This window comes from Monodelphis domestica, chromosome 4, assembly GCF_027887165.1.
Source record: "Monodelphis domestica isolate mMonDom1 chromosome 4, mMonDom1.pri, whole genome shotgun sequence".
Taxonomy (NCBI): Eukaryota; Metazoa; Chordata; class Mammalia; order Didelphimorphia; family Didelphidae; genus Monodelphis; species Monodelphis domestica.
In genome coordinates, this window is record NC_077230.1 from 4,249,312 (window position 1) to 4,276,762 (window position 27,451).

The 27,451-nt window shown below is 37.2% G+C and overlaps 1 protein-coding gene across 4 annotated transcripts in view; it reads left to right on the top strand.

The window, feature by feature from the left end:
* ERG (ETS transcription factor ERG) overlaps window positions 1-27,451 on the top strand; it is a 175,031-nt gene that overhangs the window by 23,614 nt on the left and 123,966 nt on the right. Inside the window, exon 1 of one of the 4 annotated variants that reach the window (XM_007493096.3) lies at window positions 25,631-27,149. The exons of 1 other annotated variant lie outside the window; for it this stretch is intronic. In XM_007493096.3, the coding sequence (XP_007493158.1) occupies window positions 27,132-27,149 (18 nt within the window). In that variant the 5' untranslated portion in view covers window positions 25,631-27,131. Of the gene's footprint in view, window positions 1-25,630; window positions 27,150-27,451 lie in introns of those variants that run through there. 2 more of the 4 variants (XM_007493095.3, XM_056825972.1) reach the window with 2 other exon arrangements.

A 27,451-nucleotide genomic window follows, 5' to 3' on the forward strand; every position in this document is an offset into this window, starting at 1 on the left:
AGGCTTCACAGTGGCATAGAGATGGAGGAAGGGAACGACGAGCCCATTGGCTGACCTCTTCCAAGGCATGGTCTCTGAATGTGCCATTAGCATCCCCAAGATGTCAAAGTCTCTAGCACGAGACCTCTTGCCTGATTCAGATGGGCCATCGTGGAAAAAGTGATTGTGGGATGTGAAGGAAAATCTCACGAAATAGAGAGTGTGGATGAGTAGCTCTAATCTATTCTATTGTATCCCAGATCCATTGATGTATATGTGAAAGAATCCATGAGCGCAAACAGCATGGTCATGCTTTTTATCACTTTGATTCATAATCCAATACACTTGACTATATTTTCTAGTAATACATTTTTCATATACAAACATGTACACAATTTGGCTTGCATAAGAAGTCCTAGATTCAAATAATTTATCAGTTCTCTCATTCAAAGAAAGGTAAGTTCAAAAGGAGGATACGAGGGGTACTAGTCCTAAACATGATAAGCCTTCAGTAGTGTTTGTGATCAATTCCATAAACATGGAATATAAAAATACAGTATTTATGACTCTTGATTGCTTTAGAAAATACTTAATTGGATCAAGAAGAGTTCAATTATGTTTAGAAAATACTTAATTGGATCAAGAAGAGTTCAATTATGGAACCACTACCTGCTGTATTACAATTTGGTCTTGCCCCTTCTCTTTCTTTTTTTTTTACCTTTCCCTTATTTTTTTCTTCTCATTCATTGTTAGATTTATTCTTGGGGAAGCAATTCTCAGCAAAATATAGAAGTATATAGAAGAATATATAGAAGAAACATAGTTTAGTTCTAATTAGCAATGATTTATTAATCAATACTTTAAAATTTAAACAGAAAAAAACAATATTTTCTATGTAAAACTAGGTATCTGAAAACCCTTGCTGTTTTTCCTTAAGTTTTTCCCCCAAATTAAAAAAAAAAACAAACTTACCTTCTGCCTTTGATTTTAAGACAGAAGAGTGGTAAGGGCTAGGCAATGGGGGTTAAATGATTTGCCCAAGGTCACACAGCTGGGAAGTGTCTGAGGACAGATTTGAACCCAAGACCTCCCATTAATTAGTTTAAAAAAATTTTAATGCCATTCAAAACACACTGCCATATTGGTCATTGTTGTAAGAATACACTCATACATAACCAAAACCCCAAAATAAAACCAAAGATACACTAATGTAAAAGACAACTCCAACAGTTGTTTCTCTGGAGGTAAATAGCATCATGTCTTTCAGGATGGTCTCAGATCATTGCATTGCTGAGAGTAGCCATGTTCCCACAGATAATTATTGTCCAATATTGCTGCTATTGTGTACAATGTTCTCCCAGTTTTGCTTATTTCACTCTACATCTGTTCCTGCAGGTCTTTCCAGCTTTTTCTGAAATTATCTTGCTTATCATTTATTGTAGCACAACAGCATTCTATTACCAACACATTCCACAATTTGTTCAGCCGTTCCTCAACTGATGGACATTCTCCCAGTTTCCAATTTTTGGCACCACAAAAAGAGCTACTATAAAATATTTTTGTACAAGTAGGTCTTTTCCTCTTTTTTATTGTCTCTTGGGATACAGGTCCAGTAGTGGTATTACTGGATCAAACGGTATGCACAGTCTCGTAGCTCTTTTGTTATGGTTCCAAATTGCCCCCTAAATGGTTGGATAACTTTACAACTTCACCAACAATGCTTTAGGGTCCCAATTTTGGCACATCCCTTTCAGCCTTTACCACTTTCCTTTACTGACATATTGGTCAATCTGATAGGTGTGAGATGGTACTTCGGTGCTGCTTTAATTTGCATTTCTCTAATCAAGAGTGATTTAGAACATTTTTTTCATATAATTATTAATGGTTTTGATTTCTTCATCTAAAAATTGTCCCTCCCTCCCTCCCTTCCTTCCTTCTCCTCCCTCCCTCCCTCCCTCCCTCCTTCCTTCTTCCTTCCTTCCTTCCTTCCTTCCTTCCTTCCTTCCTTCCTTCCTTCCTTCCTTCCTTCCTTCCTTCCTTCCTTCCTTCCTTCCTTCTTCTTCTTTCTTTCTTTCTTTCTTTCTTTCTTTCTTCTTTCTTCTTTCTTTCTTTCTTTCTTTCTTTCTTTCTTTCTTTCTTTTCTTTCTTTCTTTCTTTCTTTCTCTTTCTTTCTTTCTTTCTTTCTTTCTTTCTTTCTTTCTTTCTTTCTTTCTTTCTTTCTTCTTTCTTTCTTTTCTTTCTTTCTTTCTTTCTTTCTTTCTTTCTTTCTTTCTTTCTTTCTTCTTTCTTCTTTCTTTCTTTCTTTCTTTCTTTCTTTCTTTCTTTCTTTCTTTCTTTCTTTCTTTTCTTTCTTTCTTTCTTTCTTTCTTTCTTTCTTTCTTTCTTTCTTTCTTTCTTTCTCTCTTTCTTTCTTTCTTTCTTTCTTTCTTTCTTTCTTCAGTATTGTATACTGGATAAAGTGGTAGATTTTGTCACAGGAAGACCAGGGTTAAAATCCCAAGTCTGACACTTATCTGTCATATAACCCAAGTTTCCGTTTCATCATTTCATCATCAGTTTCAGATTATTTTTAAAGCCCCTTCTAACTCCAAATTTATTATTCAGGGAAATGTAAAATGAATGAAAATTTGAAGAAATTATGTTCTATTTAAAAATTTTTTTAACAATTTTCATTTGTAAGCTATGAAGATTTATTGACTAATAAAGTGCCTACTCGTAGTAAAGGTTTTCAGTGGAAGAAAAGAAAAACTGATTTAAAAGAAGAATTTATTTCCCATGAAATAATAATTAAAAACCCCAGACTTTGAACTGTAATTCATAGAATTCCTATTTTTTGAAATATTTTATGAAAAATTAGTGTTGATAATATATTAGAAATTGGTTTTACTTCTATTCTCTACCAACTTATCTGGTCTAGGGATTTGATGTCCCAAGTCTCATTCTTGTTAGTGTAAGTTTTGCTCCTAGAGGAGACCATGAATCTGATTAGAAAAATCTTTTGAAGTGTTCCTAAAAAAATGGGATGACATTTCCTCAGATCAGAAACAGCTGAAATTTCCCTTTAAATTAGAAAAGACATGAATTGTCACTGAGTAGTTCTGTATCTCAAGAAGGAAGGGTATTGCAAAGAATTTATGTACCATTTCCATCAATTTTTCATTAAGTATGCTCAAACTGAAGAATGTACTTTTTTGTTTTGCGTTCTCTGAGAAATTTAGTCTTCTATTCATGATAACTCTTTTCTCAAAAGGTTCTATGTTTAAAGAGCTAAGAAAGAAGGAATAAAGAAAATAAAAATAAGATGAGGCAAAATAGTCCTAAGTTAAGGACTAGAAATGGATAATCAATATTTTTTCACTGGAAAAGTTTTGTTTAGAACAATTTTCAGAAAGGTTAGAGCTTAGGAATAACAAGGAATTCCACGAGTTTACAATGGCAATATTAATTATAACAAATGCTTATTTTAATTCTCTTTATTATGACTTACCTCAGTTTCTGAGGGAAGCAGGTTCATAATTCCACTTAATTCTAACCTGTTCTCTTCAAATTCCATATCCATTTGGAGTCTTCACTCTCTTTACCTAAAATGAGAAAAAACAAATTCAGACATCAAGGACAGAAGGCATTTTTAGGGGGTCATACATCCTCAATGAGAAAAAACAATCAAGATTTTTCTCCTTTAGCATTGTCTTTATTGTCCTCTGTGTAATCAGAACAGTAAAGTGGGCTGATGCTATCAAAGAGAAGTTGAGATTATATACCATAAATTTGTGGTGGCCTGGGTCAGCTTTGTTTCATGATTTCCTCAATTCTTTTAACAGCATGTGAATAGGAATGAAAGGAGAGAGTAGGAGTAATCTAATGATGAGGTTTGTTGGTCAAGATCATGATAAGGAGGAAAGGAACTCAAGAGAAGATAATGGAGAGTTAAATCGGTCATGATTGCTCAGTGCATTGATAAAAGTTCATCATTCTTTTGAAGTTGTCTTATTTTTGTCATGATGTAAATCGTTGGTATGTTTCACCTGTCTGTGTCGATTCATACGTCTTCCCAGTTCCCACAAAATCCATTCCTTTTATCATATTTGAAAGGGCAATTATATATATATATGCCATATTTTTCTCAATCATTCTCCAATCAGTGAGCACCAACTTTGTTCCAGTTTCCATATGATGGCACTCTCTCTGTTTTTGTACTATAAGCTCTTTCCTTCTGTTTTTGATGACTTTTTTATAAGCCTGATGAAAAAGATTCTCTATTTGACAAAAATATTGGGAAAATTGGATAGTAGTCTAGCAACAGTGCTGCTGTTCAGTTGTTTCAGTTGTGTGTGACTCTTTGTGACCCTAGTTGAGGTTTTCTTTGTAAAGATACTGGAGTGTTTTACCATTTCCTTCATTTTACAGATGAAGAATAGAGGGAAATAGGTGTTAAATGGTTTGCCCAAGATCACGAAAATGGCAAACATCTAAGGCTGAATTGGAACTCTTGACTCTAGGCCCAGCTACCTTGATGCCCTAGCAATGTGGTATAGTCTAACAATTCATACTATAAACCCAAGATAGACTTCAAAAGAATAGATGATCTTCAAATAAAAGATCGCATCATCAACAGATTAGAGGAGCAATGAAAAAAATCTGATCTCTTAATAGGAGAAGAGCTGCTAACTAAACAAATAGAGCAGATTATACTAGATAAAATGGATAATTTTGAATATATGAAATTTAAAAAGCTTTTTTGCATAAGTTAATCTTTAGTAAATATAGTCATGTTATGAGGATTTTAAAAAGTTCTTACATATTTCCCTTCTAATTTTTAACTACAAGTTTCTCCAGTAAAGGTCTCGTTTCTAAGATATATGAGAATAATTCAGATTTATAAGACTAAGTCATTCTCCCAGAGATAATCTGTCAAAAGAAATGAACCAGCAATTTTCAAAGGAAGAAATCTAAACTATTAACTATCATATTTTTAAAAAATGCTCTAACTTGCTATTAATGAAAGAAATGCAAACTAAAACAACTCACACCTATTGGCTTGCCAAAAATGACAAACGAAGATGTCAAATGTTCAAGGGGCTATGGTAAAGGAAGCCCACTAGTGCCTCTTGGTGGAGCTATGAATTGGCCCAAACATATTGGAAAGCAGTTTGGGACTTTCCCCAGAAAGTTACCATGCTTTGCATAGCCTTTGATGCAGCACTACCACCACTAGCCCTTTATTCCTAAGAATCTCTATGTACAGAAGTATTTGTGGCAGCTGTTCATGGCAGCCCCATGGTCACATGTCACTCAGAATCACACAGAACTTCTACAATTACACGGCCAATCAATTTTGGACTTGAACGAGAATCCTGCTCTCTTTGTGATAGTTGTGAACATTATTCATCTTTGTTGTTCTACTTTCCAGGCTCTTGTCTTATCTGCTTTTGTGTTCTTTTTCTTTAGTAATGCCATTAGAGAGATAGAATGAGATAATGGACAGGATTCTAGACTTTGACTAACTTATTAAAAATTCCACATACTATGTATTCCACACACATATACATATATACACGTATATGGTAATTATCTATATATTTGGAATACAACCCCATATCTGAAAAGTTGGATAGATTTTTCTCTTCAATTGACCACTCATTCCTTTTTTATTTATTTATTTATTTTATTTGAATAAAAACTTCGTTTCATATAATCAAAGTTATCGATTTTCTCTCCAGTAATTCTCTTCATTCCTTGTTTACGTGAAGATGTGTATGATAACTGTAGATGTCAAAGGTGTATAATCAGCTTCTCTTCTAATTTTTTAATAAAACAATATTTAATACTTATCAAAGAACACATAATCGTGTTCAATTTACTGTAGAATATAGCATAAGATGTTATTTTAAGCCTAATTTTTGTCAGATTTTCCTCCAATTTTCCTAGAAGTTTTTAGACAGGAAGTTATTTTCTAAGTGATCTATATTTTCCAGTTTATTCAAAATGGTTCCTTTGTCTGTTTCATGATCTACTTCTATATTTTAAAAATAAATATTAAATGGTTTTGGTGACTTTCTTTATAATGTAGTATAAAGTATAGAAGTGCAATTCCTTTTACATCTATACCTTCTTTTTTTCAAAATTTATCTTGTTATTCTAGAGAGGATTTAAAGTCTTTTGCTAATATTGACAGCTGGTGGCATGGTGGATAAAGTGCTGCGTCTTGATTCAGGAAGACTTTCAGTTCAAGTTTAGGTTCAGACACTTAATTAGCTGTCTAAACCTGGTCAAGAATTTCATTTCTATTTGATTCAGTTTCCTCAACTGTAAAATGGGGATTATAATAGTACCTGCCTAGCTCATTGGAGGCATTATATGAAGATTTATTTCTATTCTCCATTATTACACTCTGATTAAGGGTTCTTGTAAAGCACTGAATTCTTGCTTTATTAAATTTGATACATTCGTAGCAGATGAATTCAATATTAATATTGGCTTGATGTTTTGGGCTTTTTTTTGGTACAATGTAGTTTCTTTTTTATTTCTATATTGTGATTGTTTTTTGTTTTTACTTTGATAGCATGTGTACATATGTCTTTGCTTTTTGGTTATATTACAATTATGAGTTAGGTTTACATTTTTCTTCATTGTCTCCACCATTTTTTTTCTGAATTAAAATTTTTGTTGCAGTGATGGTTGTTCCTCTTATTCTGCAAAGGAAGAACTCCATCTCTTCAGTTATTTTTGCATAATACCCCATTCCCACAAGGGCTCTTTCCTTCACCCTCAACTTTCCCCCCACAATCACACCAAATAAGGTTGGCCTTATTTGTCACTTCCCCTTCAGTTTTGGAGTTTTACTTGTGACTGTCATTGTCTTTCTTCCTTTTATCTAGTTTTTTCAATTCTTCACATATATTTATCTTTGACTTAAATGGTTAACTAAGCTTTCCTTTTCCCCCTTTAATGTCTTTTGTTAGTATTTTCTTATTTCTGTACCTTATTCTAAAAAAATACATTCCCTTCTTGTTCTGTCTGCTCTCAACTAAATGATCCACCTCTTTTCTTATGTTATTTATTATATTTTTTTTTGGATGTGTTCTGCTCAGAGACCTATCTTATTTAAATTGTAAATTATTTCTTAAGAATAGCTTAATCATATGAAGAGCTAAATCAATTGTACAAAAAATCAAGCTCTTCTCCAATTGATGGGCAAGGGACATGAATAGGCAATTTTCAGATAAAGAAATCAAAACTATTAATAAACACATGAAAAAGTGTTCTAAATCTCTGATAATCAGAGAGATGCAAATCAAAACAACTCTGAGGTATCACCTCACACCTAGCAGACTGGCTAACATGACAGCAAAGGAAAGTAATGAATGCTGGAGGGGATGTGGCAAAGTAGGGACACTAATGCATTGCTGGTGGAGTTGTGAATTGATCCAACCATTCTGGAAAGCAATTTGGAACTATGCCCAAAGGGTGCTAAAAGACTGTCTGCCCTTTGATCCAGCCATAGCACTGCTGGGTTTGCACCCTGAAGAGATCATAAGGAAAAAGACCTGTACAAGAATATTCATAGCTACATTCTTTGTGGTGGCAAAAGATTGGAAAATGAGGGGATGCCCTTCGATTGGGGAATGGCTGAACAAAGTGTGGTATCTGTTGGTGATGGAATACTATTGTGCTCAAAGGAATAATAAAGTGGAGGAATTCCATGGAGACTGGAAAGACCTCCAGGAAGTAATGCAGAGCTAAAGGAGCAGAACCAGGAGAACATTATACTCAGAGACTGATACACTGTGGTACAATCAAATGCAATGGACTTCTCCATTAGTGGCAATGCAGTGATCCTGAACAACCTGGAGGGATCTATGAGAAAGAACATTATCCACATCCAGAGGATAAATTGTGGGAGTAGAAGAAAGACAACTGCTTGATCACATGGGTCGAGGGGGCATGGCTGGGGATGGAGACTCTAAATGAACATCCCAGTGCAAACAACAACAACATGGAAATAAGGTTCTAATCAAGGACACATGTAAAACCCAATGGAATTGTGTGTTGGCTATGGGAAGGGCAGGGAGAGGGGAGGGAAAGAATATGATTCTTGTAACCAAGGAATAATGTTCTAAATTGACTAAATAAAATTAAAAAAAAGAAAAAAAGAATAGCTTAATCACCCAGTTATTCTTTGAATGATATTGCTGTTAATATGTTAATATGTATGCTGTTAATCTGCTCATTTCAGTTTTGTTATGAAGAACTTCTTAATTTCATTTATTTTGTTAGAAGCAGAAGTCTTAGATCAGAGGAAGTTTTATTAATATCACACTGTCTCCTTTAAGAGACAGAGCAGACAGATCTTGCTTCTGGCTCTTTAAGAGATCTCTCATAAAAGAGAAAATTCTGTGAGTTCAGGGTCCAGTCTTTCTGACTTCCTTGGGAGCAGGTTGTGGATCATTCTGTCATACAAGCAGATCTGTTTTGTTATTGGAGATGGTTACCTTTGAGAAGGTTGATGAACACATAAGAAGCTGAGGAGGGAGAGGAGCTATCAGAAGGGGCTCTAGTTCTCTTTGACTTGGAAGGAAGACCTGAGTCAGAGACTCTCTGCCAAGAGATTCTGACCATTATACCTGATAGTTGGCTTCAGGCAGCTGTTGGGTTTTCATAGATGAATTAAGGAGCATATCATAAAGTTAAGGTCCTTCATTTAGCATAGGGCAGAAAGGCAGAATTTAATCTTAGTTTAGTGAGAATAGTTTAAGGAGGTCTACTCTGTAGATAAGAAGACACTGCAAAGAAAGCAGTTTTTTTGGGGGGGTTATCTAGAGATTTTAGAGTAAGGTTAAGAGATTTCCTATCCTATTCCCAACTCCTAGTTTCTATTCCTCTATTTCCTCTCCCTACCTCTACTATAGAACAAATAGATAAGGGTTGGATGCAACTGTTTCTGGTCTTCCATCCACCGTCTACAAATTGGTTTACCATAACAGTTTGGCATTATCAACCAACTATCAATTCTCTGTTCCAACATCAGTTCATTTATAGTTATAACAGCTTTAGCTTATCAATACAAGCTTTAGTTTGAACAATAACAGTATTCATCATTTCAGGTAAATCTTTCCATGTTTTCCTAAAATAAGCCTGCTCATCATTTACTTTTTAATATTGTAGCAGTATTCCACCACATTTACCACAGTTTATTTAGTCATTCCTCAAATTATGGGCATTCCCTCCATCTTCAGTTCTTTGCTGCTATAAAGATTTTGAGCATTTAGATTTTTTACCTTTTTTTCCCTTGTCATCTTGGGAAAGAGACCTAATAATGATGTTGCTGGGTCAAAGGGTATATACAGTTTTATAATTCTTTGGACATAATTCTGGATTGATCTCCAAAATGGTTGAATCAGTTCATGGTTCTACCAGTATGGTTCCAAGTTTTCCATATCCCTTCCAACATTTGTTATTTTCCCCTTCAAATATTTTAGTCAATCTGAAAGGAGTGTGATGTTATCTCAAAGTTGTTTTAATTCATTCTTCTTGAATCAGTAATGATTTAGAGAATTTTCTTCAATGACTACATATTGCTTTGATATCTTCTAAAACCTGCCTGTTCATATGATTATCTATGAACTAGAGAATGACTCACATTTGCATCAGTTTGACAAAGGCCTTTCTCTGAGAAGCTGTCTTGAAATTTCCTCTCTAATTTTTAATCTAATCATAGCTACCTTAACTATTTAATTTAATAGATTCAAAATTATTCATTTTACATCTAATGTTTTCTATCTCTTGTTTATATATTAATTCTTCTCTTATCCATGTATGTATATATGTTCCTAGTTCTAATTAACTAATAATATTTCCCTTTATGTCATGTATCCATCTGGTATAAGTTATCTGTCTCTACCTACTTTCTGTCAGACTACTGCCCAGTTTTCTCAACAATTTTTGCCAAATAATGAATTCTCATTTCCAAAAATCAAGTATTTACATTTATCAAACACAAGATTACTATAATAATTTACTAGTGTGTATTATATATCTATTCTATTCCATTGATTCACCATTCTATGTCTGTTTAGCAAGTATCAGATATTTTTGATATTTATATATTATAAACAGTTTAAGATCTGGCACTATTATTCCTTTGATATTCTTGACCTTTTATTCTTCCAAATGAAATTTGTTATTGTTTTTCCTAGGTCTATAAATATTTTTTTGGTAATTAATTGTAATGGTACTGAATAAGTAGTTTAATTAGGTAGAATTGTAATTTTTATTATATTGGCTCAACCCACCCACAAACAATCTAACTTTATTTGTATAGAAAGTATTTTATAATGATGTTCACGTAGTTCCTGGGTTTGTCACAGCAGGTATACGTTCAGGTATACTCTATTATCTAGTTATTTTAAACTGAATATATCTTACTATCTCTTCTTATAGGCTTTGGTGGGGATACATAGAAATGCTGATGATTTTTGTGCACATATTTTATATCCTGCTACACTCCAAATGGCCGCTGAGAGTTCATGACTGACCACAGATGAATGGCAGCTTCTTTTCCTTCACATTCGCTAAAGCAGTCCAAACTTGCTGGTACTCTGCCCCATTTCCCCATTTTCATTAGTCCTATGCCTGAGCATTGCTGAGGAGCATACTTATGTTTTCATACATCTCTGCCTCCTCCTTTACACGGTAGCGACAGGGCAGAGCTCAGTTTATTTTCTTGCTACTACAAAATGTTTAGGCTGAGAACAAGAGAGTGTGCTGGTAGAAACTAGAACAGCAGCAAGAGAATCTTGAGTAAATCCTAGAACGGAAGAGTCCTGTTGTCCCTAAAATACCTCGGTCCCTTAACTTATCCAGGACCTACTCTTCCACCCGACCTCAGCAATAAACAAATATGGTTATGCCTGTGATCTTGTCACCACCCACAAATGCCCCACTTCTGTGTTCCAGAATTCTGAAACCCCACATAATCTCTTAACTTTTATCTCTCCTTGCACCTTTTCTTACAAAACACCATTCTTCATTCCTACTGGGACCTCCAATCTATTGACCTTCCACGTCTTTCCCAGACCATCTCCCCTGCACTACTCACTCTTGCCTCTTCTCTCCATCTTGATCCTTTGATGAATCAATTCAATGCCATCCTATCTTTCTCTCATTAATCTTGTCATATTACATCCCTTGTCATATTACACCCAGCCAAACCTCAGTCTTAAATCACTCCTACCATTTGTTACTTTCTCTCCAACACATTGTACTGTTGGACAAAGGTGTAGAAAACCATGCAGACATTCTGCACTGAGTCCATTACAGAATTATGTCACACAACCTCAACTGGGCTCTTGCTGCCATCAGGCAATCTTAACTATACTCATCCTTTCTCCTGCCTTATCAACTCACCATCTCATTCTGTATAGCAGATCTTCCGAACCTTATCATCTCTCCTCAAGCCTTTTCTGAAACCTTCCTCACAACTCTCTCAGTTGAGAACCTTGACTCATATTTATAGGAAAAAATAAGTTCATTCATCATGAACACCTTTTTCCCTCCTTTTCCTCATCTCCTATTACTGCTATGTCCTCTCACTTCACGGCTTTTTTCCTTATAAAGGTTAACTTTTTTACTCATTAAACAATTTATTCTGTTCTTTTTGCTTCAACAGATTGCCCCCTCTTTTATCCTTACCTTACTTATTTTCAGTCCCTCTCTGTTTACTGGCTTGTTTCCTGTAGCCTAAAAACTTTCTCCTGTCTCCCACATCCCTAAAAAATCACCCACTTGATTCTTCTATCCTGCTAGCTATTGTCCTATATCTCTTCTCCACTTTGTAGATAAACTCAACAGATCATCCACAATGGGTGCATCCACTTTGTTTCCTTTCATTGTTTTCTTACCCTCTTAAAATCTGGCTTCCACCAAACTGTTCTCTCCAAACTTACTAATGATCTTTTAGTGGTCAGACACAAAGGCCTTTTTTTCAGTCCACATTGCCTTCAGCCTCTCTGAAGCTTTTAACATTGTTAATCATTCTTTCTGATTTTACTTTTACTTATTTGAGCTCTCCTTCTTTGTCTCCTTTGCTAGATGTTGTCCCATATCATACTATCTAACGAGAGATGTCCCTTAGAGTTCCTAGGCCTTCATTTCTTCTCCCTCACCATTATATCACTTGGTGATTTTATCAGCTCAGAAGGATTTAATTATCACTTCTATGCAGATGATTTTCAAATCTACCTTTCCTGACCCAGACTTTCTGCTGACCTCTAGACTCATATTCCCAAAATACTTTTCATATACTGAGAACTAGATGTCTAATAAATATTTTAAACTAAATATTGAGTCTGTAAAATGACTTCCTTTGTCTGAATCTATCTGTTGTGGCAATCCAAATCTAGGAATTATTTCTCTTAACAGTATCTTTGCTACAAAGCTTGCTGTGTTCTTACTAGATGGAAAAACTTCAGGTCACTGAGTTAATTGGTCCACTATCACTAAGCAAAATTTATAATTTACTACTTTGAGCATGTTTATATAGTCTATTTGCAGGTGTTCAAATAGTGTGTATGCTAGTGGATGAGCTCCCAAAGCTTTCTGTTTAAATATACTCTGATTGAGTTGTTGACATATAGAACAAGCTGAGCACACCTTATTTGCCACAGTAGTAATTCCAGGAGTGATCCAAGTTCTTTTAACAGTATCAGCTATTGCTTGTGTCCCATAATGACCCTCAGTATGTATAGCCTAACAGATATGAGAGTAAAATGCTCTTGGAAGAATAGGTTTCCTACTGACACTATCCAGACCCCATTCTCTTTTCTAGCTCCAAAATTCTGTTTCCATTTCTGAATCTTTGTCTGTGTAAGATTGTTTTAGATCCACAGTGTCTATAGCAGAGAGAGATTCATAATGCAAACAGGTGCATATTGTGCTCCATATAGTGCAGCAGTGATTCTCTCTGGCAATTAAATCCTGTCCTTGAGAATGTACTTTGCAGTGAATCACTGCCAACTCTCTTGGTAACTGGAGAGCTAACTAATTCCCAAAAGATTTCTTCATGAGCAATTATTCTCCCACTAGATGTTAGAAATCTTCTCTGAAGCCATAGGGAACCGACCATGTGACAAATTCCAAATGCATATTTGGAGTCAGTGTAAATGTTAGCTCTTTTGTCCTTTGTGAGCTCACATGTGTGTTTGAGAGCTATCAATTCTGCACCCTGAGCACTTAGATTCTTAGGAAGTGAAGCAAACCATAGAGTTTCAAATTCATTCACTACAGCTGCACCTGTGAATCTTATTCTATCCCTCATAAATGATTAACCATCAGTGAATAAGATCAGGTCAGGGTTGTCCAGGGATGTGTTTGATATATTTTCTCAGGGTTTTTCTGCCAATTACACTACAGTCTCACAATCATGAAATGACTCTCCCTGTGTTGGCAAATCAGGCAACAATGTGGCTGGGTTCAAGGTAATACATCTCTTCAGTGTTATGTGTTCACTCCCCAATAAGAGTATTTCTTATCTAGCTAGGTGTTGGTCTGAAAATGCCCGTGTTCTGTATTTTAATAAAAGTGCCTCAATTTCACGTGAACAAAAACTGTTAATGGGCATCCCTACACAAGATCTGCAGCTCTGGTAACTAGCAATGCTGTTGCTGCCACCCCCCTTAAGCATGGTGCTGTTCCTGCAGCTGTTGGGTCTAGCTGGCAAGAATAATAAGCTGCAGAACATTGATTTGGTCCTAAACTCTGCATCAAGACTCCTGAAGCTACTCCCTTGCACTTGTGGACATAGAATGAGAATGGCTTGTAATATACAGGGATACCTAGAGCAAGGGCTAATAAAATTGCCTCCTTTAACTTTGCAATGGCCTGCAAATGCTCTGGTTTTAATTTCAGTGACTCTTTCTCAGTGTCTCTTGTTAGAAGCGTCAGTGGTTTGGTAATTTCACAATAATTAGGAATTCATTGTCTGCAAAAACCTGTGGTTCCTAAGATTGCTCTGAGCTACCATTTGTCTTAGGAGCATTCAACTTCTGTATGTCTGCTACTCTCTTTTGGGAAATGCTTCTGGACCCCTCAGACAGCACAAACCCAAGGTATTCTACATGAAGTAGACACCATTGCACTTTGGCTTTTGATATCTTGTGTCCCCTCTTGTATAGTTCACACAAAAGATTTTTACTATCATGCTAGTACACTTTTGCTGATGGTGAAGCTAGAAGCAGATCATCTACAAAGTGTGTCAGCCTACTGTCCTTGAAATTTATATTAGCTAAATCCTTATTTAAGATTTGGAAAAATAAGGAAGGACTTTCAGAGTAATCCTGGGGCACCTGGGACCAGGAATATTGATTTCCTTGCCATGGGAATTCAGATATCTTCTGTGAGTCCTTGTGTATTGGTATAGAGAAGAAAGCAGAACATAAGTCAACCATGGTAAAATATTTTGCATGACTTGGTATTGATGATACTATAGTAGTAGGACTTGGTACAACTGGGTATTTCTTCACAACATGGTCATTTACAACTCTTAGATCTTGCATAAATTGATAGACTACTCTTCCATTTGCATCTAACTTGCATTTCTTTACAGGTAAAATTGAGGTATTACACTCAGAGATGCAGGGTCTTATTATTCTTTGTTGTAATAAAGACTCAATTATTGGGGTGATGCTTTTGATAGCTTCTTTGCTCAGTGGGTATTGTGGAATGTATGTAGTGGACTTTCTTTAGTTACAACCTTAACAGGGACTGCTGATTTTAATAAGCCAACATCTGTAGAACTAATAGTTCATAACCCTTCAGGGGTATCTTCTGGTATTTGTAGATATGATTTCCTTCCCCCTCCAGAAACAACACTGGAAATAGATTTAGAGATTCTTCTAGTGAAATGTCTCCAGTAATGGTACACACAGTCATTGCCCTGAGTTTACACAAAAGGTCCCTTCCCACCAGGTTCATTGGGGAGTTAGGCATCAGGAAAAAAGAGGTCCTAGTGATACCATTCTTGGTTGCAGTTTTTTTTTCACAATTTGTGGTTTCCCTGTCATGCCCACAACTTCCATTGTACCCATTGCTTAACACTCTTCTGGGGGCTTGTACAACACAGATTTTGCTGCACCAGTGTCAAGAAAACAATCATAATTTTGGACTCCTACCTTCAGGGTTACATAGGGTTCTGTGCTATTATCAAGGGAAGGCACTGGTATTATTGGCACTAATACTGTTGGATCAGGAAAACTCAACTCTTGTTCTTGTCCTCCACTCATTAATTCCTTATTGACTTCTTTTATACTAGTTTAACAGGTTTCCAAACTCTCTCTGCCAGTATACATTTCTATTCCATTGTTCCCATTTTCCAAATCTTTAACTACACTGACCTTTGCACACCTTCATAATCTAGCTGTACCCTCTGGCATATCTAACTTTTGGGAATTTCCACCAGCCACTAGGAATACTTTGGGCAAGCACCTGTCATGATGTAATCTTGCATAGTTGCTAAGTCTGGGGTTTGTTGTACACTATGGTAGCATCCAGTATCAAAGTGATTAGGGTAATTTGATCTTCCATACTGGAATGCATTACTAAACCCATTATTGTATCTGTTGTTAAACCCATAATTCCCATAACCATTCTACCTCAATCCATTGAAACAATTAAAATGATTGCCTCAGTTTCCCCTGAAGTTTTGGCCAAAAAATCGTCCCCTAAATCAGCATTATCTCATCAGGTGACTGAGTTTGTCACAAAAATAACATCTGGAGGTTTGTCTGTATGGTCTAAGGTTGTAACTATTTCTGGATGGCCTATAACTTCTCAATGCAGCCACAGTTTTGGCCTGCACTTCACTTGATGTTAACTTTTTATTTAGATTTCTTATTTCTTTAGTCAAGTTGTCTATTATATAATTTTTGTGTTCAGATTTCCTGTCTCTTTCATTCTGGTAAATATATGAAGCAACATAGCATATTTCATTGAGATTCATCAAATCCCAATTTGGGCAGCTGCTCCTAAAAAAATTCCTGACTGCAGGGCACAAGTTCTTGACAAATTGTCTACGGATGTGATTTATATTCCTTCCTCTACATATGTCTAGTCCAACCCATTTTTCTGCACTGTCAATTACCCTGTCCAGGAAAGTGGATGGGGGTCTCTCCCACTTCCTGTCTCAGTCTCTCAAATTTAGACCAGGTCACTGGCCTCTTGGAATGGTCCTTCATAGTTTGCACGATTGCTTCCCAAGCTGTAATTAAGTCACTGTAACTGGAAACAGAATTATTTTGCCACCCAGGATCTTGGTGAGGAGGGGGGGCAGTTGGCTAATCTGGAGTCCTTGTTGATGTCCTCAATTATCTTTTGATTCTTCCTCTTTGTCCAAAGAATGTTGAAGTCTAAGTATGTTGGATCATAGAGTTTGATTATATTTTTAAAAATTATTTTTATTTTTGAAAATTTTATTTGGTTACAAGAATCATATTCTTCCCCTCCCTTTCTCCCACCCCTTCCCATAGCCGATGCACAATTCCACTTAATTTTACATGTGTCCTTGATCAAAACCCATTTCCATGTTGTTGATGTTTGCACTAGGATGATCATTTAGAGTTTACATCCCCAATCATATCCCTCTCAACCCATGTAATCAAGCAGTTGTTTTCTTCAGTGTTTCTACTCCCACCGTTTGTCTTCTGAATGTGGATAGTATTCTTTCTCGTAAATCCCTCTGAGTTGTTCAGAATCACTGCATTGACACTAATGGAGAAGTTTGTTACATTTGATTGTGCCACAGTGTATCAGTCTCTGTGTACAATGTTCTCCTGGTTCTGCTCCTTTTGCACTGCATCACTTCCTGGAGGTTGTTCCAGTCCCCATGGAATTCCTCCACTTTATTATTCCTTTGAGCACAATAGTATTCCATCACCCACATATACCACAACTTCTGCAGCCATTCCCCAATGGAAGATGCCCCTCATTTTCTAATTTTTTTTTGCCACCACAAAGAGTGTAGCTATGAATATTCTTGTACATGTCTTTTTCCTTATTATCTCTTTGGGGTACAAACCCAGCAGTGCTATGGCTGGATCAAAGGGCAGACAGTGTTTTAGCACCCTTTGGGCATAGTTCCAAATTGCCCTCCAGAAGGGTTGGATCAATCCACAACTCCACCAGCAATGCATTAATGTCCCAACTTTGCCACATCCCCTCCAGCATTCATTACTTTCCTTTGCTGTCATGTTAGCCAATCTGCTAGGTGTGAGGTGAAACCTCAGTTATTTTGATTTGCATCTCTCTGATTATAAGAGATTTAGAACACTTTTTCTGTGCTTATTAATAGTTTTGATTTCATTAACTGAGAATTGCCTATTCATGTCCCTTGCCCATCAATTAGAGAATAGCTTGATTTTTTGTACAATTGATTTAGCTCTTTGTAAATTTGAGTAATTAGACCTTTGTCAGAATTATTTGTTATGAAGATTGTTTCCCAATTTGATGCTTCTCTTCTAATTTTGGTTGCATTGATTTTGTTTGTATAGAAACTTTTTAATTTGATGTAATCAAAATGATTTATTTTACATTTTATGGTTTTTTTCTAACTCTTGCTTGGTTTAAAAATCTTTCCTTTCCCAAATATCTGACATGTATGCTATTCTGTGTTCACCTAATTTACTTATAGTTTCCCTCTTTATATTCAAGTCATTCACCCATTCTGAGTTTATCTTGGTGTAGGGTGTGAGATGTTGATCCAAACCCAATCTCTCCCATACTGTTTTCCAATTTTCCCAGCAGCTTTTTAAATCAAATTTGATTATCATTTAAAAATTGTTTGATGATGGCCATTGATTTGTCATCAAAGGTAGGTGTGTTTGCCTTGAAAAAGTTGAGATCAGCTTGAGTGAAGTTCTTGTGACACCTGACACTGAGGATCTCATTGTCTGGAGTGATTACTGGCCCCTCCTTTAGTGAGAACACATATGCTGGATTGTTTCCTAATGACTCAGTTTCTCTATCTAATTTAGTAGCCCCATGTGCCTTAGCTCACTCTTCATATTGAGTTACCATTCTAGTTAGTTTTCCATGTAAGTCACTCTCAATTTCAATTCATTGTTTTGTATATTTTTCTTGATAATTACTTTCTAGTATCTGAAGAAAGCCCCAACAATATTTAAAAGTATGTCCACAGACAAAATCATCAGTATTGTAAACCGCCAAAATGTGGTTGCCAAAACTGTGAATGTTAAAAAGTGTAAGTGACAAACTACAGTAAAGGTTTTGGCCAAATTGTAAGGATAATTTTAGTGTTTAAAATCTAAAATAAGTGGTCGCCATGGGAATTTCCCAAATATGAAAAATATCCAAGTCAGCTGGGAATTTATGGAGATTTTAATTAATATAAATGAAGGAATTAAGGGAAAGGGAGAGAGAGAGAGAGAGAGAGAGAGAGAGAGAGAGAGAGAGAGAGAGAGAGAGAGAGATTGAGAGAGAGAGAGAGTAGCCAAGCAGTAGAAAAGGAGAGAGAGTGAGTCAGTCTTTATCACTCACCACAAGATTGTCTCCAAGCTGGGTTCTTTCAATCTGAACTACAACTAATTCCAACTAACTTCCCATCCAAAAACTCTATTACCTGAACTGAATTCTCCTTTTAAAGAAATTTCCTCTTATGTTACCTCCCCTAAATTTTCACATCTACCAATCACAGTAGACTTTTTTTTTTCCAGGACTGACCATTCTTAGTTTTCACCTTCTTTGGTTCTCACCTTCTCTGGTTATATTAAATCCTCTGAGTACTTCACACCTCTTTTGCTAAGCTTGCCTTTTGTAAGTTGCTTGACCTTTTAGTAATTAATTTAACCTTTACAGGTACTTAGCACCTTTTTGTATTAGATCTAAAAATAAACCTAGCTTAAGGTTCTAGCTTTACTATAAGTATGAATTGGGGACTTTTCATTGTTTAATCAGGAGTTTGCAACTTTATCTTCCCCTAAGGCACTGTCTGAGTAGGGTGGAGTAATTTTAAAAGTTCTCAATACATTCCTGATCAAGTACCTCTATTGTTAAAAATGGGGAATAGCTAGACAAAATCTTCTAAGGTACAGTCTGAGTAGTTTTAAGATTCACAGTATCCCTACTGGTATATAAGAGATTGCTTCCTGGATTGTCATAGACAGTATAAGCATTAAATATCCATAAGACAACAACCCTTGGATCTACAAGGGGATAACTGATAGAAATAGTGGTGACAGAAAAGCCATTTCAAAACAAAACATTTTGTCCTATGGGGTAGTTCTGCAAACTGCAAGTAGGCTATTACTGGCTTTGGCCTTATGGCACCACCTAGAGATCTGTTCACTGGTACTGCAGGGAGAATTCTGATTTTGAATTTCTCAATGGAGGTTTACCTGCCTTTGAGTGGATGACAGCTAAATCCTAAAACAAGATTTGTCAGGTTCTTTAGTTCCTGCTGAAACTCACCAGACTGTTACAATGGTATATAAACTGTTAGATACTTTTGGTAATTGAATTCCATAAGTATCCTGAAGTTGCTGTTGAGAGGAGAAGCCTAGCTGACTTTCACCTCTGGGCCTTTGCACAAGGAAATGCTATGGGGACTATTATCTATAAAAGTAAACTATTGATTAAGATTATAGTATTTGTAAAAGCATATAAAAGGATTTCCTGTCTCTAAGGGATTCTACTGAAAGACCCCAAACCCAGCTGACTTTGCATGAAGTCTCCCAGGCTACATTAAATCTTCCTATTTCTAACTAACCTCAAATTCTTCTAACCACAATAATCTAACACTAATATCCTTATAAGAAATTATATATGGTTCTTAATGTTTCCAAATTATAAAAAACGACAAGGGCAAGCTGACTGAAGCCTTGTCAAACTTGGAGCCTAGAGAAAAGACAGAATCTTCTGTTGTCTTCTTAGAGATGATGATTCCCCAGAAGCAGTGAAACTATCACTGAATTCAGATCGTAGTGTTCTCCCAAACTGGTACGAGGAAAACACCGGCACTCCAGGATTTATCTTTCTTTCCCTCAAACTCCAAAGCAGAGAGCAGAGAGCAGAAAAGCAGCCAGTCAGTCTCCCAGCATCCAGAGAGCAATGAACAAGAAGTTTTAGTTGGTCTCAGTTCTAACATTCTAACATTCCACAGAATCTTCTGCACCAGTTAGTTCTTCTGTAGCTCTTGAGACAGATTCCAAATTGCTTCTCTATAAAGCTAACTTATCAATACATATCTTCATATTATTCTGATAATATTCAGACAAAACAAATTCCCATATTAGCAATGTCACACACATATGTGTACACACACACACACACACATACACACACACATATTATATATATACATACATAAACACATTTATGCATTCTGAACTTGTTACCTTTCTATTTGGAAGTAGATAGCAGATTTCATCTTGAGTCTTCTGGAACTACTACATTTTGCTGGTCAGAGTTCCCAAGTCTTTCAGAGTTGTTTGTCTTTACAGCATTGTTATTGCATCAATTGTTCTCCTGGTTCAGTTCCTTGACTTTCCAATAATTCATACAAGTCTTCCCTAATTGCCATAACTTGTTCTACCCTTCAGAACTGCTTCAGTTTCTTTGACACCATGAAACGAACTGCTATAAATATTTTTGTGCACGCAGATTCTTTTCCTCATTCTTTACTTTCTTTCAGGGATAGACTTAGTAGTGCTATCACTCAGTCAAAAGATAGACACAGTTTAATGGCTTTGGGGAGTAGTTTCAAATTCTATGACTGATATAGGTCAAAGCTGGCATAAATAGAGCATATTGATTTGATTATAACACTTTATTTAGAGAACCTTTGTTCTGTTCAGTTTTGTAAACAACATACATTCATTAAAAAATTAAAAGAAATAAGAATCCAGGTAAAGAACTAAGTGTCCTCTGGATCTTCATTTTGATTTATTATTCAGCAGATAGATTATTCGTGTAATTTTCTGAAAATGTTCAAATGAATACTTCAGCTATCTGTAACGCATATGGCTCTGGCCTTTTCTTCCACTGCCAGACTGGACCCCTGCCGTCAGGTGCTAGGGCACCCTGAGGGACTAGGAGAGTTTCTTCTCTACTGCCAGAAACTCAAGTGCCATCCCAATTTGATTTGACCATAGGAACCATCCTTGGTCTTCATTAGCTTTGAGGATTACGGCCTTGGACTGCCTACATAAGTTCTTGGTGGCTTGAATAGGAAATCGATATACAGATCTTTAGGCACTGTCAGGTGCTGCCTGGTTGTCAGACCTCAAAGTGAGCTCAGGCAAAAGACTATTCGTGTGAACGGACTTCAACTATCTGGAGTATGGAGGCTCCTTGGAAACACATTCATTATGGCTATGTGAAATGTCAAATCACCTGGGCGTCTCATTTCCTGCTTTTACCCAGTTGAATCACGCAAGGCCTGACAAGGAATATCCAATTCATTCTCTCTGTTGTATTAAGAAAAAACTGCAATGAAAAAGATCTCTCTACCAACTCACACAACCTAAAGTTCATCAACTCTAAGTGAGCTGCCGATGGTCAGACAGCTAGGAAGTGTCAGAATTTGAATACAGGTTTTCTTTCCTTAATGAACAGCATCACTCTAAGCACTACATATACTTTCTTAAAACTCAGTGATTTTCATGTTGTTGAGAGAAACCTAGCTCAGGATGCGATAGTCCATAGCAGTCCTAGCATGCCTAGTGCAGGTACCAAAAAGTTCAGCTTAAAAGTAGGGTCTTGTTTACCAAACCCCAGAACAATCCAGTGAGGGGATGTTCTGAAATGAGAGGATCAAAACCAAGAATTAAGTCGTTAGTATATGAAAGGCCTGGATATTTAGGATTGAAATGGAAATAAATGAACAAAAGACAAATTCTCCAGAATTCCTTTTACCACAGCTGCTAAATGAGATGCTCAGATTCTCTTTCTACTAGACAGCGTTCCCAAGCTGTGACTTTCCCTTGATCTCTCCGTCCCCACCCTTAACCCAAAGACATTTTTGTTCTGAAACACATCACAAACTGCTCTAGCAAGGATCCCTTTAACCTAAAGGAATCTTGATTCATATGGATTACTTCTTTCTGTTATTTAGAAACCTGTAAAATTTACTGATGAGATGACCGAGTAAAGGCAGGGATTTTCTTGAGCTCTGCCAAATTCCCCTCTGAACAATGTGAAAATAATGCCTCAAAATTAATTCTTTAGTAGAAAAAGCAACAAAATGCTGGGATGAAACATCTTTTTAATCTAATGACAGCTTGGAAGGTCAGCAGGAAAGATAGAGGATAGAGTGAATTCCAACCCAGGGCAGGACAACACAGGGAAGATCTGGGCCAGGAAACTTGGCAGCAGGGTTTGGGGGCAATTAAATTGGCAACAGCAGAAGCAGCTTCTGGAGCTCTCAATCCAAAGACAGTAAGGGGGTTGGACAACTAATCAGAAGGAAATTATAGGAGAACCTTTGCTGCAACTGGTAGCAGGACTCCATTACATTATCCATACTCAATTTCTCATTGAATTTCCAGAATTAGGAGGAGCACTAACAGGAGCAAGAATCCCGGTTATAATTCTGAGTTGGAAAAGTGTGCTTGTGGCCATCACAGACCAGAGCACAGGCAAACAGAGCAGTAAAAACACCTCTCCTTAGATCAGTCCACTTTGGAAGAACTGAAAGTTTGCAGACTCCAAGATCTAACTCTGAAAACAGTAACATGAAAAAACTGGAGCTTGAAATAGTGCCTCCTCCACCCCAGAAACTGCCCAACTTTAACATAAAGGTAAAAGCAACAAAATAGGTTTTTAAAATGAGCAAAAAACAAAAAAAAGAACTTGATGATAGAAAGTTATTTTGGTGACAAGGAAGATCAAAACACAAACTCAGAAGATGAATAAATCAAAGCATCTATACACAAAGCCTCAAAGAAAAACATAAACTGGTCACAGGATCTAGAAGAGCTCAAAAAAGATTTGAAAAATCAATAAAAAAGATGGAGGGAAAATAGGGAAAATAAATGAAGGTGATGAAGGAAAATCATGAGAAAGAATCAACAGCTAAAGGAGACACAAAAATACTGAAGAAAATAATATCTTTAAAAAAGAGTAGGCCAAATGGCAAAAGAGGCACAAACATCTACTGAGGAGAATTTCTTAAAAAGTAATTCATGAGAGAAAATAATTTTTTAAAAATTAGAACTTAGTAAATTGAAGATAATGACTCTATAAGACATCAAAATTGTACAGCAAATTTCTCTGACAAAGGCCTCATTTCTCAAATATAGAGAGAATTGTGTCAAAGTAATAAGAACAGAAGGTACATTCTTCAATTGATAAATAATCAAAGGGTAAGAACAGGCAGTTCTCAAAAGCAGAAATCAAAACTATTTATAGAGAAATGAAAAAAAACCCCTCTGAATTACTATTAAAAACAAACAGTCTTTATCTATCTTCTGTTTTAGAATCAATAGTAAATTTTGGTTCCAAGCCAGAAGAGCTATAAGGGTTAGGCCAAATGACTTGCCCAGGGTCACACAGCAAGGAAATTTCTGAGGCCAGATTTGAAGTCAGCCCTTTCCATCTCCTGGCCTGGCTTTCATCTTCTGAGATACTGAGCTAGCACTCCTCTAAATTAATATTTATGAGGAAAATGCAAATTAAAACAACTCTGAAACACCACTTCATACCTATCAGATTGGCTGACAAAACAGAAAAGGTAAATCACAAATGTTGGAGGGGATGTGGAAAACTTGGGACACTGCTGTTGGTCGACTTATGAATTTATCCAACCTTTTCGCAGAGAAATTTGGAACTATGTCCAAAAGGCTATAAAATTGTGCATACTTTTTGACCTGGAAGTAGCAGTACTAGAGGTTTTAAAAAAGGAAAGATAATCAACTGTGCATAACTTAGCTATTCTCAGCAATACAAGGATCTAAGATAATTCTGAGACTCATGATGAAAGAAAGAACTCCAGAGGAAAAATTAATGTAGTTCAAATACAGATTGAAATATCCTCTTAAAAAAGCTTTATTTTTCTTTGTCTTCTTTTTGGACTGTGTTTTCCCCCCACAATCTACTGTACATGCATATATTAAACTGTTTGTCATCTCAAGGAGGGGTGAGGAGAAGGAGAGAATGAAGAAATTTTGAACTCAAAAATTTTAAATATGAATGTTAAAATGTTTTATATGTAATTGAAGAAATATATTTGAAAAAGCAAAAAGAAAAGAAAAATATTGTGTCTTTCACATCATCACAGCTAGGAACCCCATGTTATATCAAACTAATTACTGGGTTCCTCCACTTCAGCAACCTCTGTATGCAATTACCATATAGATGCCCATCATGAAGCAATTATTATTGTTCATAATTTCAAGAGTAAGATTCTTTCAAAGCTAAATCCAGCCGTTTTAAACCTACTTAAAGAAGGGAGAAACTATCTTCATATAAAGGTAGATGTACAGAGGCTGGAAGGAATCAAACACTTCAATGGTTTTCTCAATTCCTGAGAAAAAAATTGACCTTTTTTTTTTATCAGTAGGGATTTTGACTAGGAAAAAGTGGTTTGGTTCTTTCTAGTTCACCCCAGCCTTAATCCCCATTGAACACTGTCATGAAAATGGCTCCCCTGTTTTCATCTCCTCTATCATTCCTTTTTCTTCTCTCTTCCTCCAAAAAATAAAAAGAAATCCTTGGAACCCCTGTTTTTTATATCGACCCATATATTTGGGAGCTATTGAGGCAGTTGATAGCGTGGAGACTGCAGTTAGGAAACTCATCTTTTTTATCTCAAATCCAGCCTCAGACTTCTTAGTTGTGTGACCCTGGGCAAGAAACTTAACCCTGTTGGTTCCAAATGGGGTCATGAAGAATTCAACATGACTGAAACTTTTGGAAGATTATAAGGTTACAAACATTTAAAAGTTTGTCCTGGCAAATATACTCTCTCCCTCCCTCCCTTCCTACCTTCCTTTCTTCCTCCCTCCCTCCCTTTCTTCTTCCCTCCCTCCCTCCCTTCCTACCTTCCTTCCTTCCTTCCTTCCTTCCTTCCTTCCTTCCTTCCTTCCTTCCTTCCTTCCTTCCTTCCTTCCTTCCTTCCTTCCTTCCTTCCTTCCTTCTCCTCCTCTTGCTCTTTTTCTGCTTCCTTCTCCTATTCTTCCTCCCTCCCTCTTCTCTCTTCATCCTCTCTGTCTCTATCTCTGTCTCTGTCTCTCTCTCTCTCTCTCTCCCCCTTTCCTCATTTCTTCCCTCTCTCTTGATTGATCAATTTCAATCAATTTTATACTTGTGAGCATTTTCACAAAATTCATGATGAATTTTATGGTTTGGATAGAAAAGGAATTGGGCACGTGAACTATTTTTAGACTTACAAATATTTCCAAGGAAATAACTTTTTAGATTTTTTGGTCTTGTACAATTTTCATTGATTCAGAAAAAACTCTGCATGTGGATATTTACACTTTGGTTGTCTTACGTTTGAGCCAGGAAAAAGGAAGAATGGCGGGTTCTCGGAGACGAGAACAATGCAATGGAAATCAACCCCTGGCTGCTTTTTCCTATAGAGACCTAGACTATGCTGAGTGATGAACAAACCGAGGGTCGGGAGAATTTTCTTTTGTCTCTTTTTCCTCATTATCGGACCATTTCTAAAATTGCGTCGAGTAAAATCGTAGCAGGGCGAACTGCTTCTCTTAATGGGAGCAGAAAAACTAGAGGTCCTGGTGGAAATCACCCCTGAAAACAGCGCCCAGTGTGTAGACGACGCAGGGAAAATGCATTTCGAATCCGCTGCCCATGCCTCATTGTTTGGAGATGAAAGGAGAGGAAGTCGCCATTCCCACCACATACAAGTGCTCTAAGCGGTCAGCTCTGATTTTCACGCAGAAAGAAGTCATTTCAGACGTCGCCGTCTTTGCTGGCGGGGCGGACCTGAACTCGGGTTTGGGGGGTTGTTTGCTTGTTTGTGCTAAGACAGACCGAGAGCAAAGGGTCGAGTTCAGGGAGGCAAGAGCTGTCATGCGCATGGAGAGGTATGGAGAGCCCAGAGCTCTGGCCAGTGAGCTGGTCCTCTTTCGGGATTTGGCTCTATTGTGTTCTCTTCGGGCCACACCTTTTCACTTGTGTAACTTTCCTGTAGCCGGCCTAGGCAGAATGTGAGTGCCAGACTATGTCATTTCCTGAAAGTGAGTAATAAAAGTTATGGAGGAAATTCTCCAAGTCATGGGCCTGTCTGTAGTCATTGTGTGACCGCGAAAGCAGGCTCTATTGTCGTTGTTGCTGTTGTTGTTAGCGGGAGAAGAAAGCCCACCAAAGTGACTGAAGTCAGGGAGGGAGCTTCCCAAAGGGGTGCTGAATGATTGGGTCAGAGCCCCAGGGCTGGCCCAGGCTTTCTGCCTAACAGCAGCGCTCCGAGGGCCAGTGGATACGTGGAGTGACCTTCGGAGTGGATCTTTGGGTTTGTAGTAAGTGGATAAAAAGGCAGAAATGCTTCCTGCGTTGTTCTCTTTCTCGAGCTGAAGGAGACCAAGCAAAATGGACACCAAAGCACTCTGGAGCCTTGGCCAGAGAGTGGAAAGTGAATCCTCTCTTCCTAACCACTCGTGGCTCTGCTAAGTGCCTTTGCTGGACAGCTTCCTTTCCTGAGAAAACGAGCTGGCCAGGAAAGCTTGTCTCCTAGAGCGGGAGGCTTGGGAAGACGGGACCGCCAGTACCCAATGGTCCTGTTGGCAGACATTTGTGTGGCCATGTCCAGTGGCCCAGCGGGACCATCACCTGCATCCTGCTCCGGGGCAGAATGGGCCAGCCAGCCCCACCTGCCCCAGCTCTTAGTCACAAGCAGTTGACACTTCTTTTTAATTAGGGGAAAAAAAACAAATCTTGGCTGCATGTCATCAAGAAAAACAACATTGTTTTTAGGGTCTCTTATCTCTGTGCTCCCAAATATCCTGTTTCTTCGAGTCATGTAGCCAGGACCAATAGAAACCTCTTCCTGCCATTGGCTGACTTCATTTCCCAGACTTAGCACAATCTCATCCGCTTTAAACAACCTCATCAAAACTACTTTCTGGTCAGAGAGAAGCAATAATTATTATTATCAATAGTTAGCGATCAATAAACTTGAATGCACTATGGCCAGCACCATCAAGGTAAGCCTGGGGACCTTTGGGCTGGGCAGGACCTTTTTGCTTGTGGCTCTGCTTCTGATTTCCTTTATCAACCTAGATAAGTTCGGATTGGGTAACACCCCCACTGCCACAATAGAGGACAACAAGATTTCCTTTGTACTGCCTGGTAAATTTCCTTTTTCCTACTCCGACCATCCGCAGCCACGTTTAAAAACTTCAAACTCAGAAAAAAATCGGGGGTTTTAATTAACCAGCCAGGCCCATGGAGCCCTTTGGCAAAGCTCGATTTCGCAGCACCTTTGAAATGTCACTTTCTTTAACTC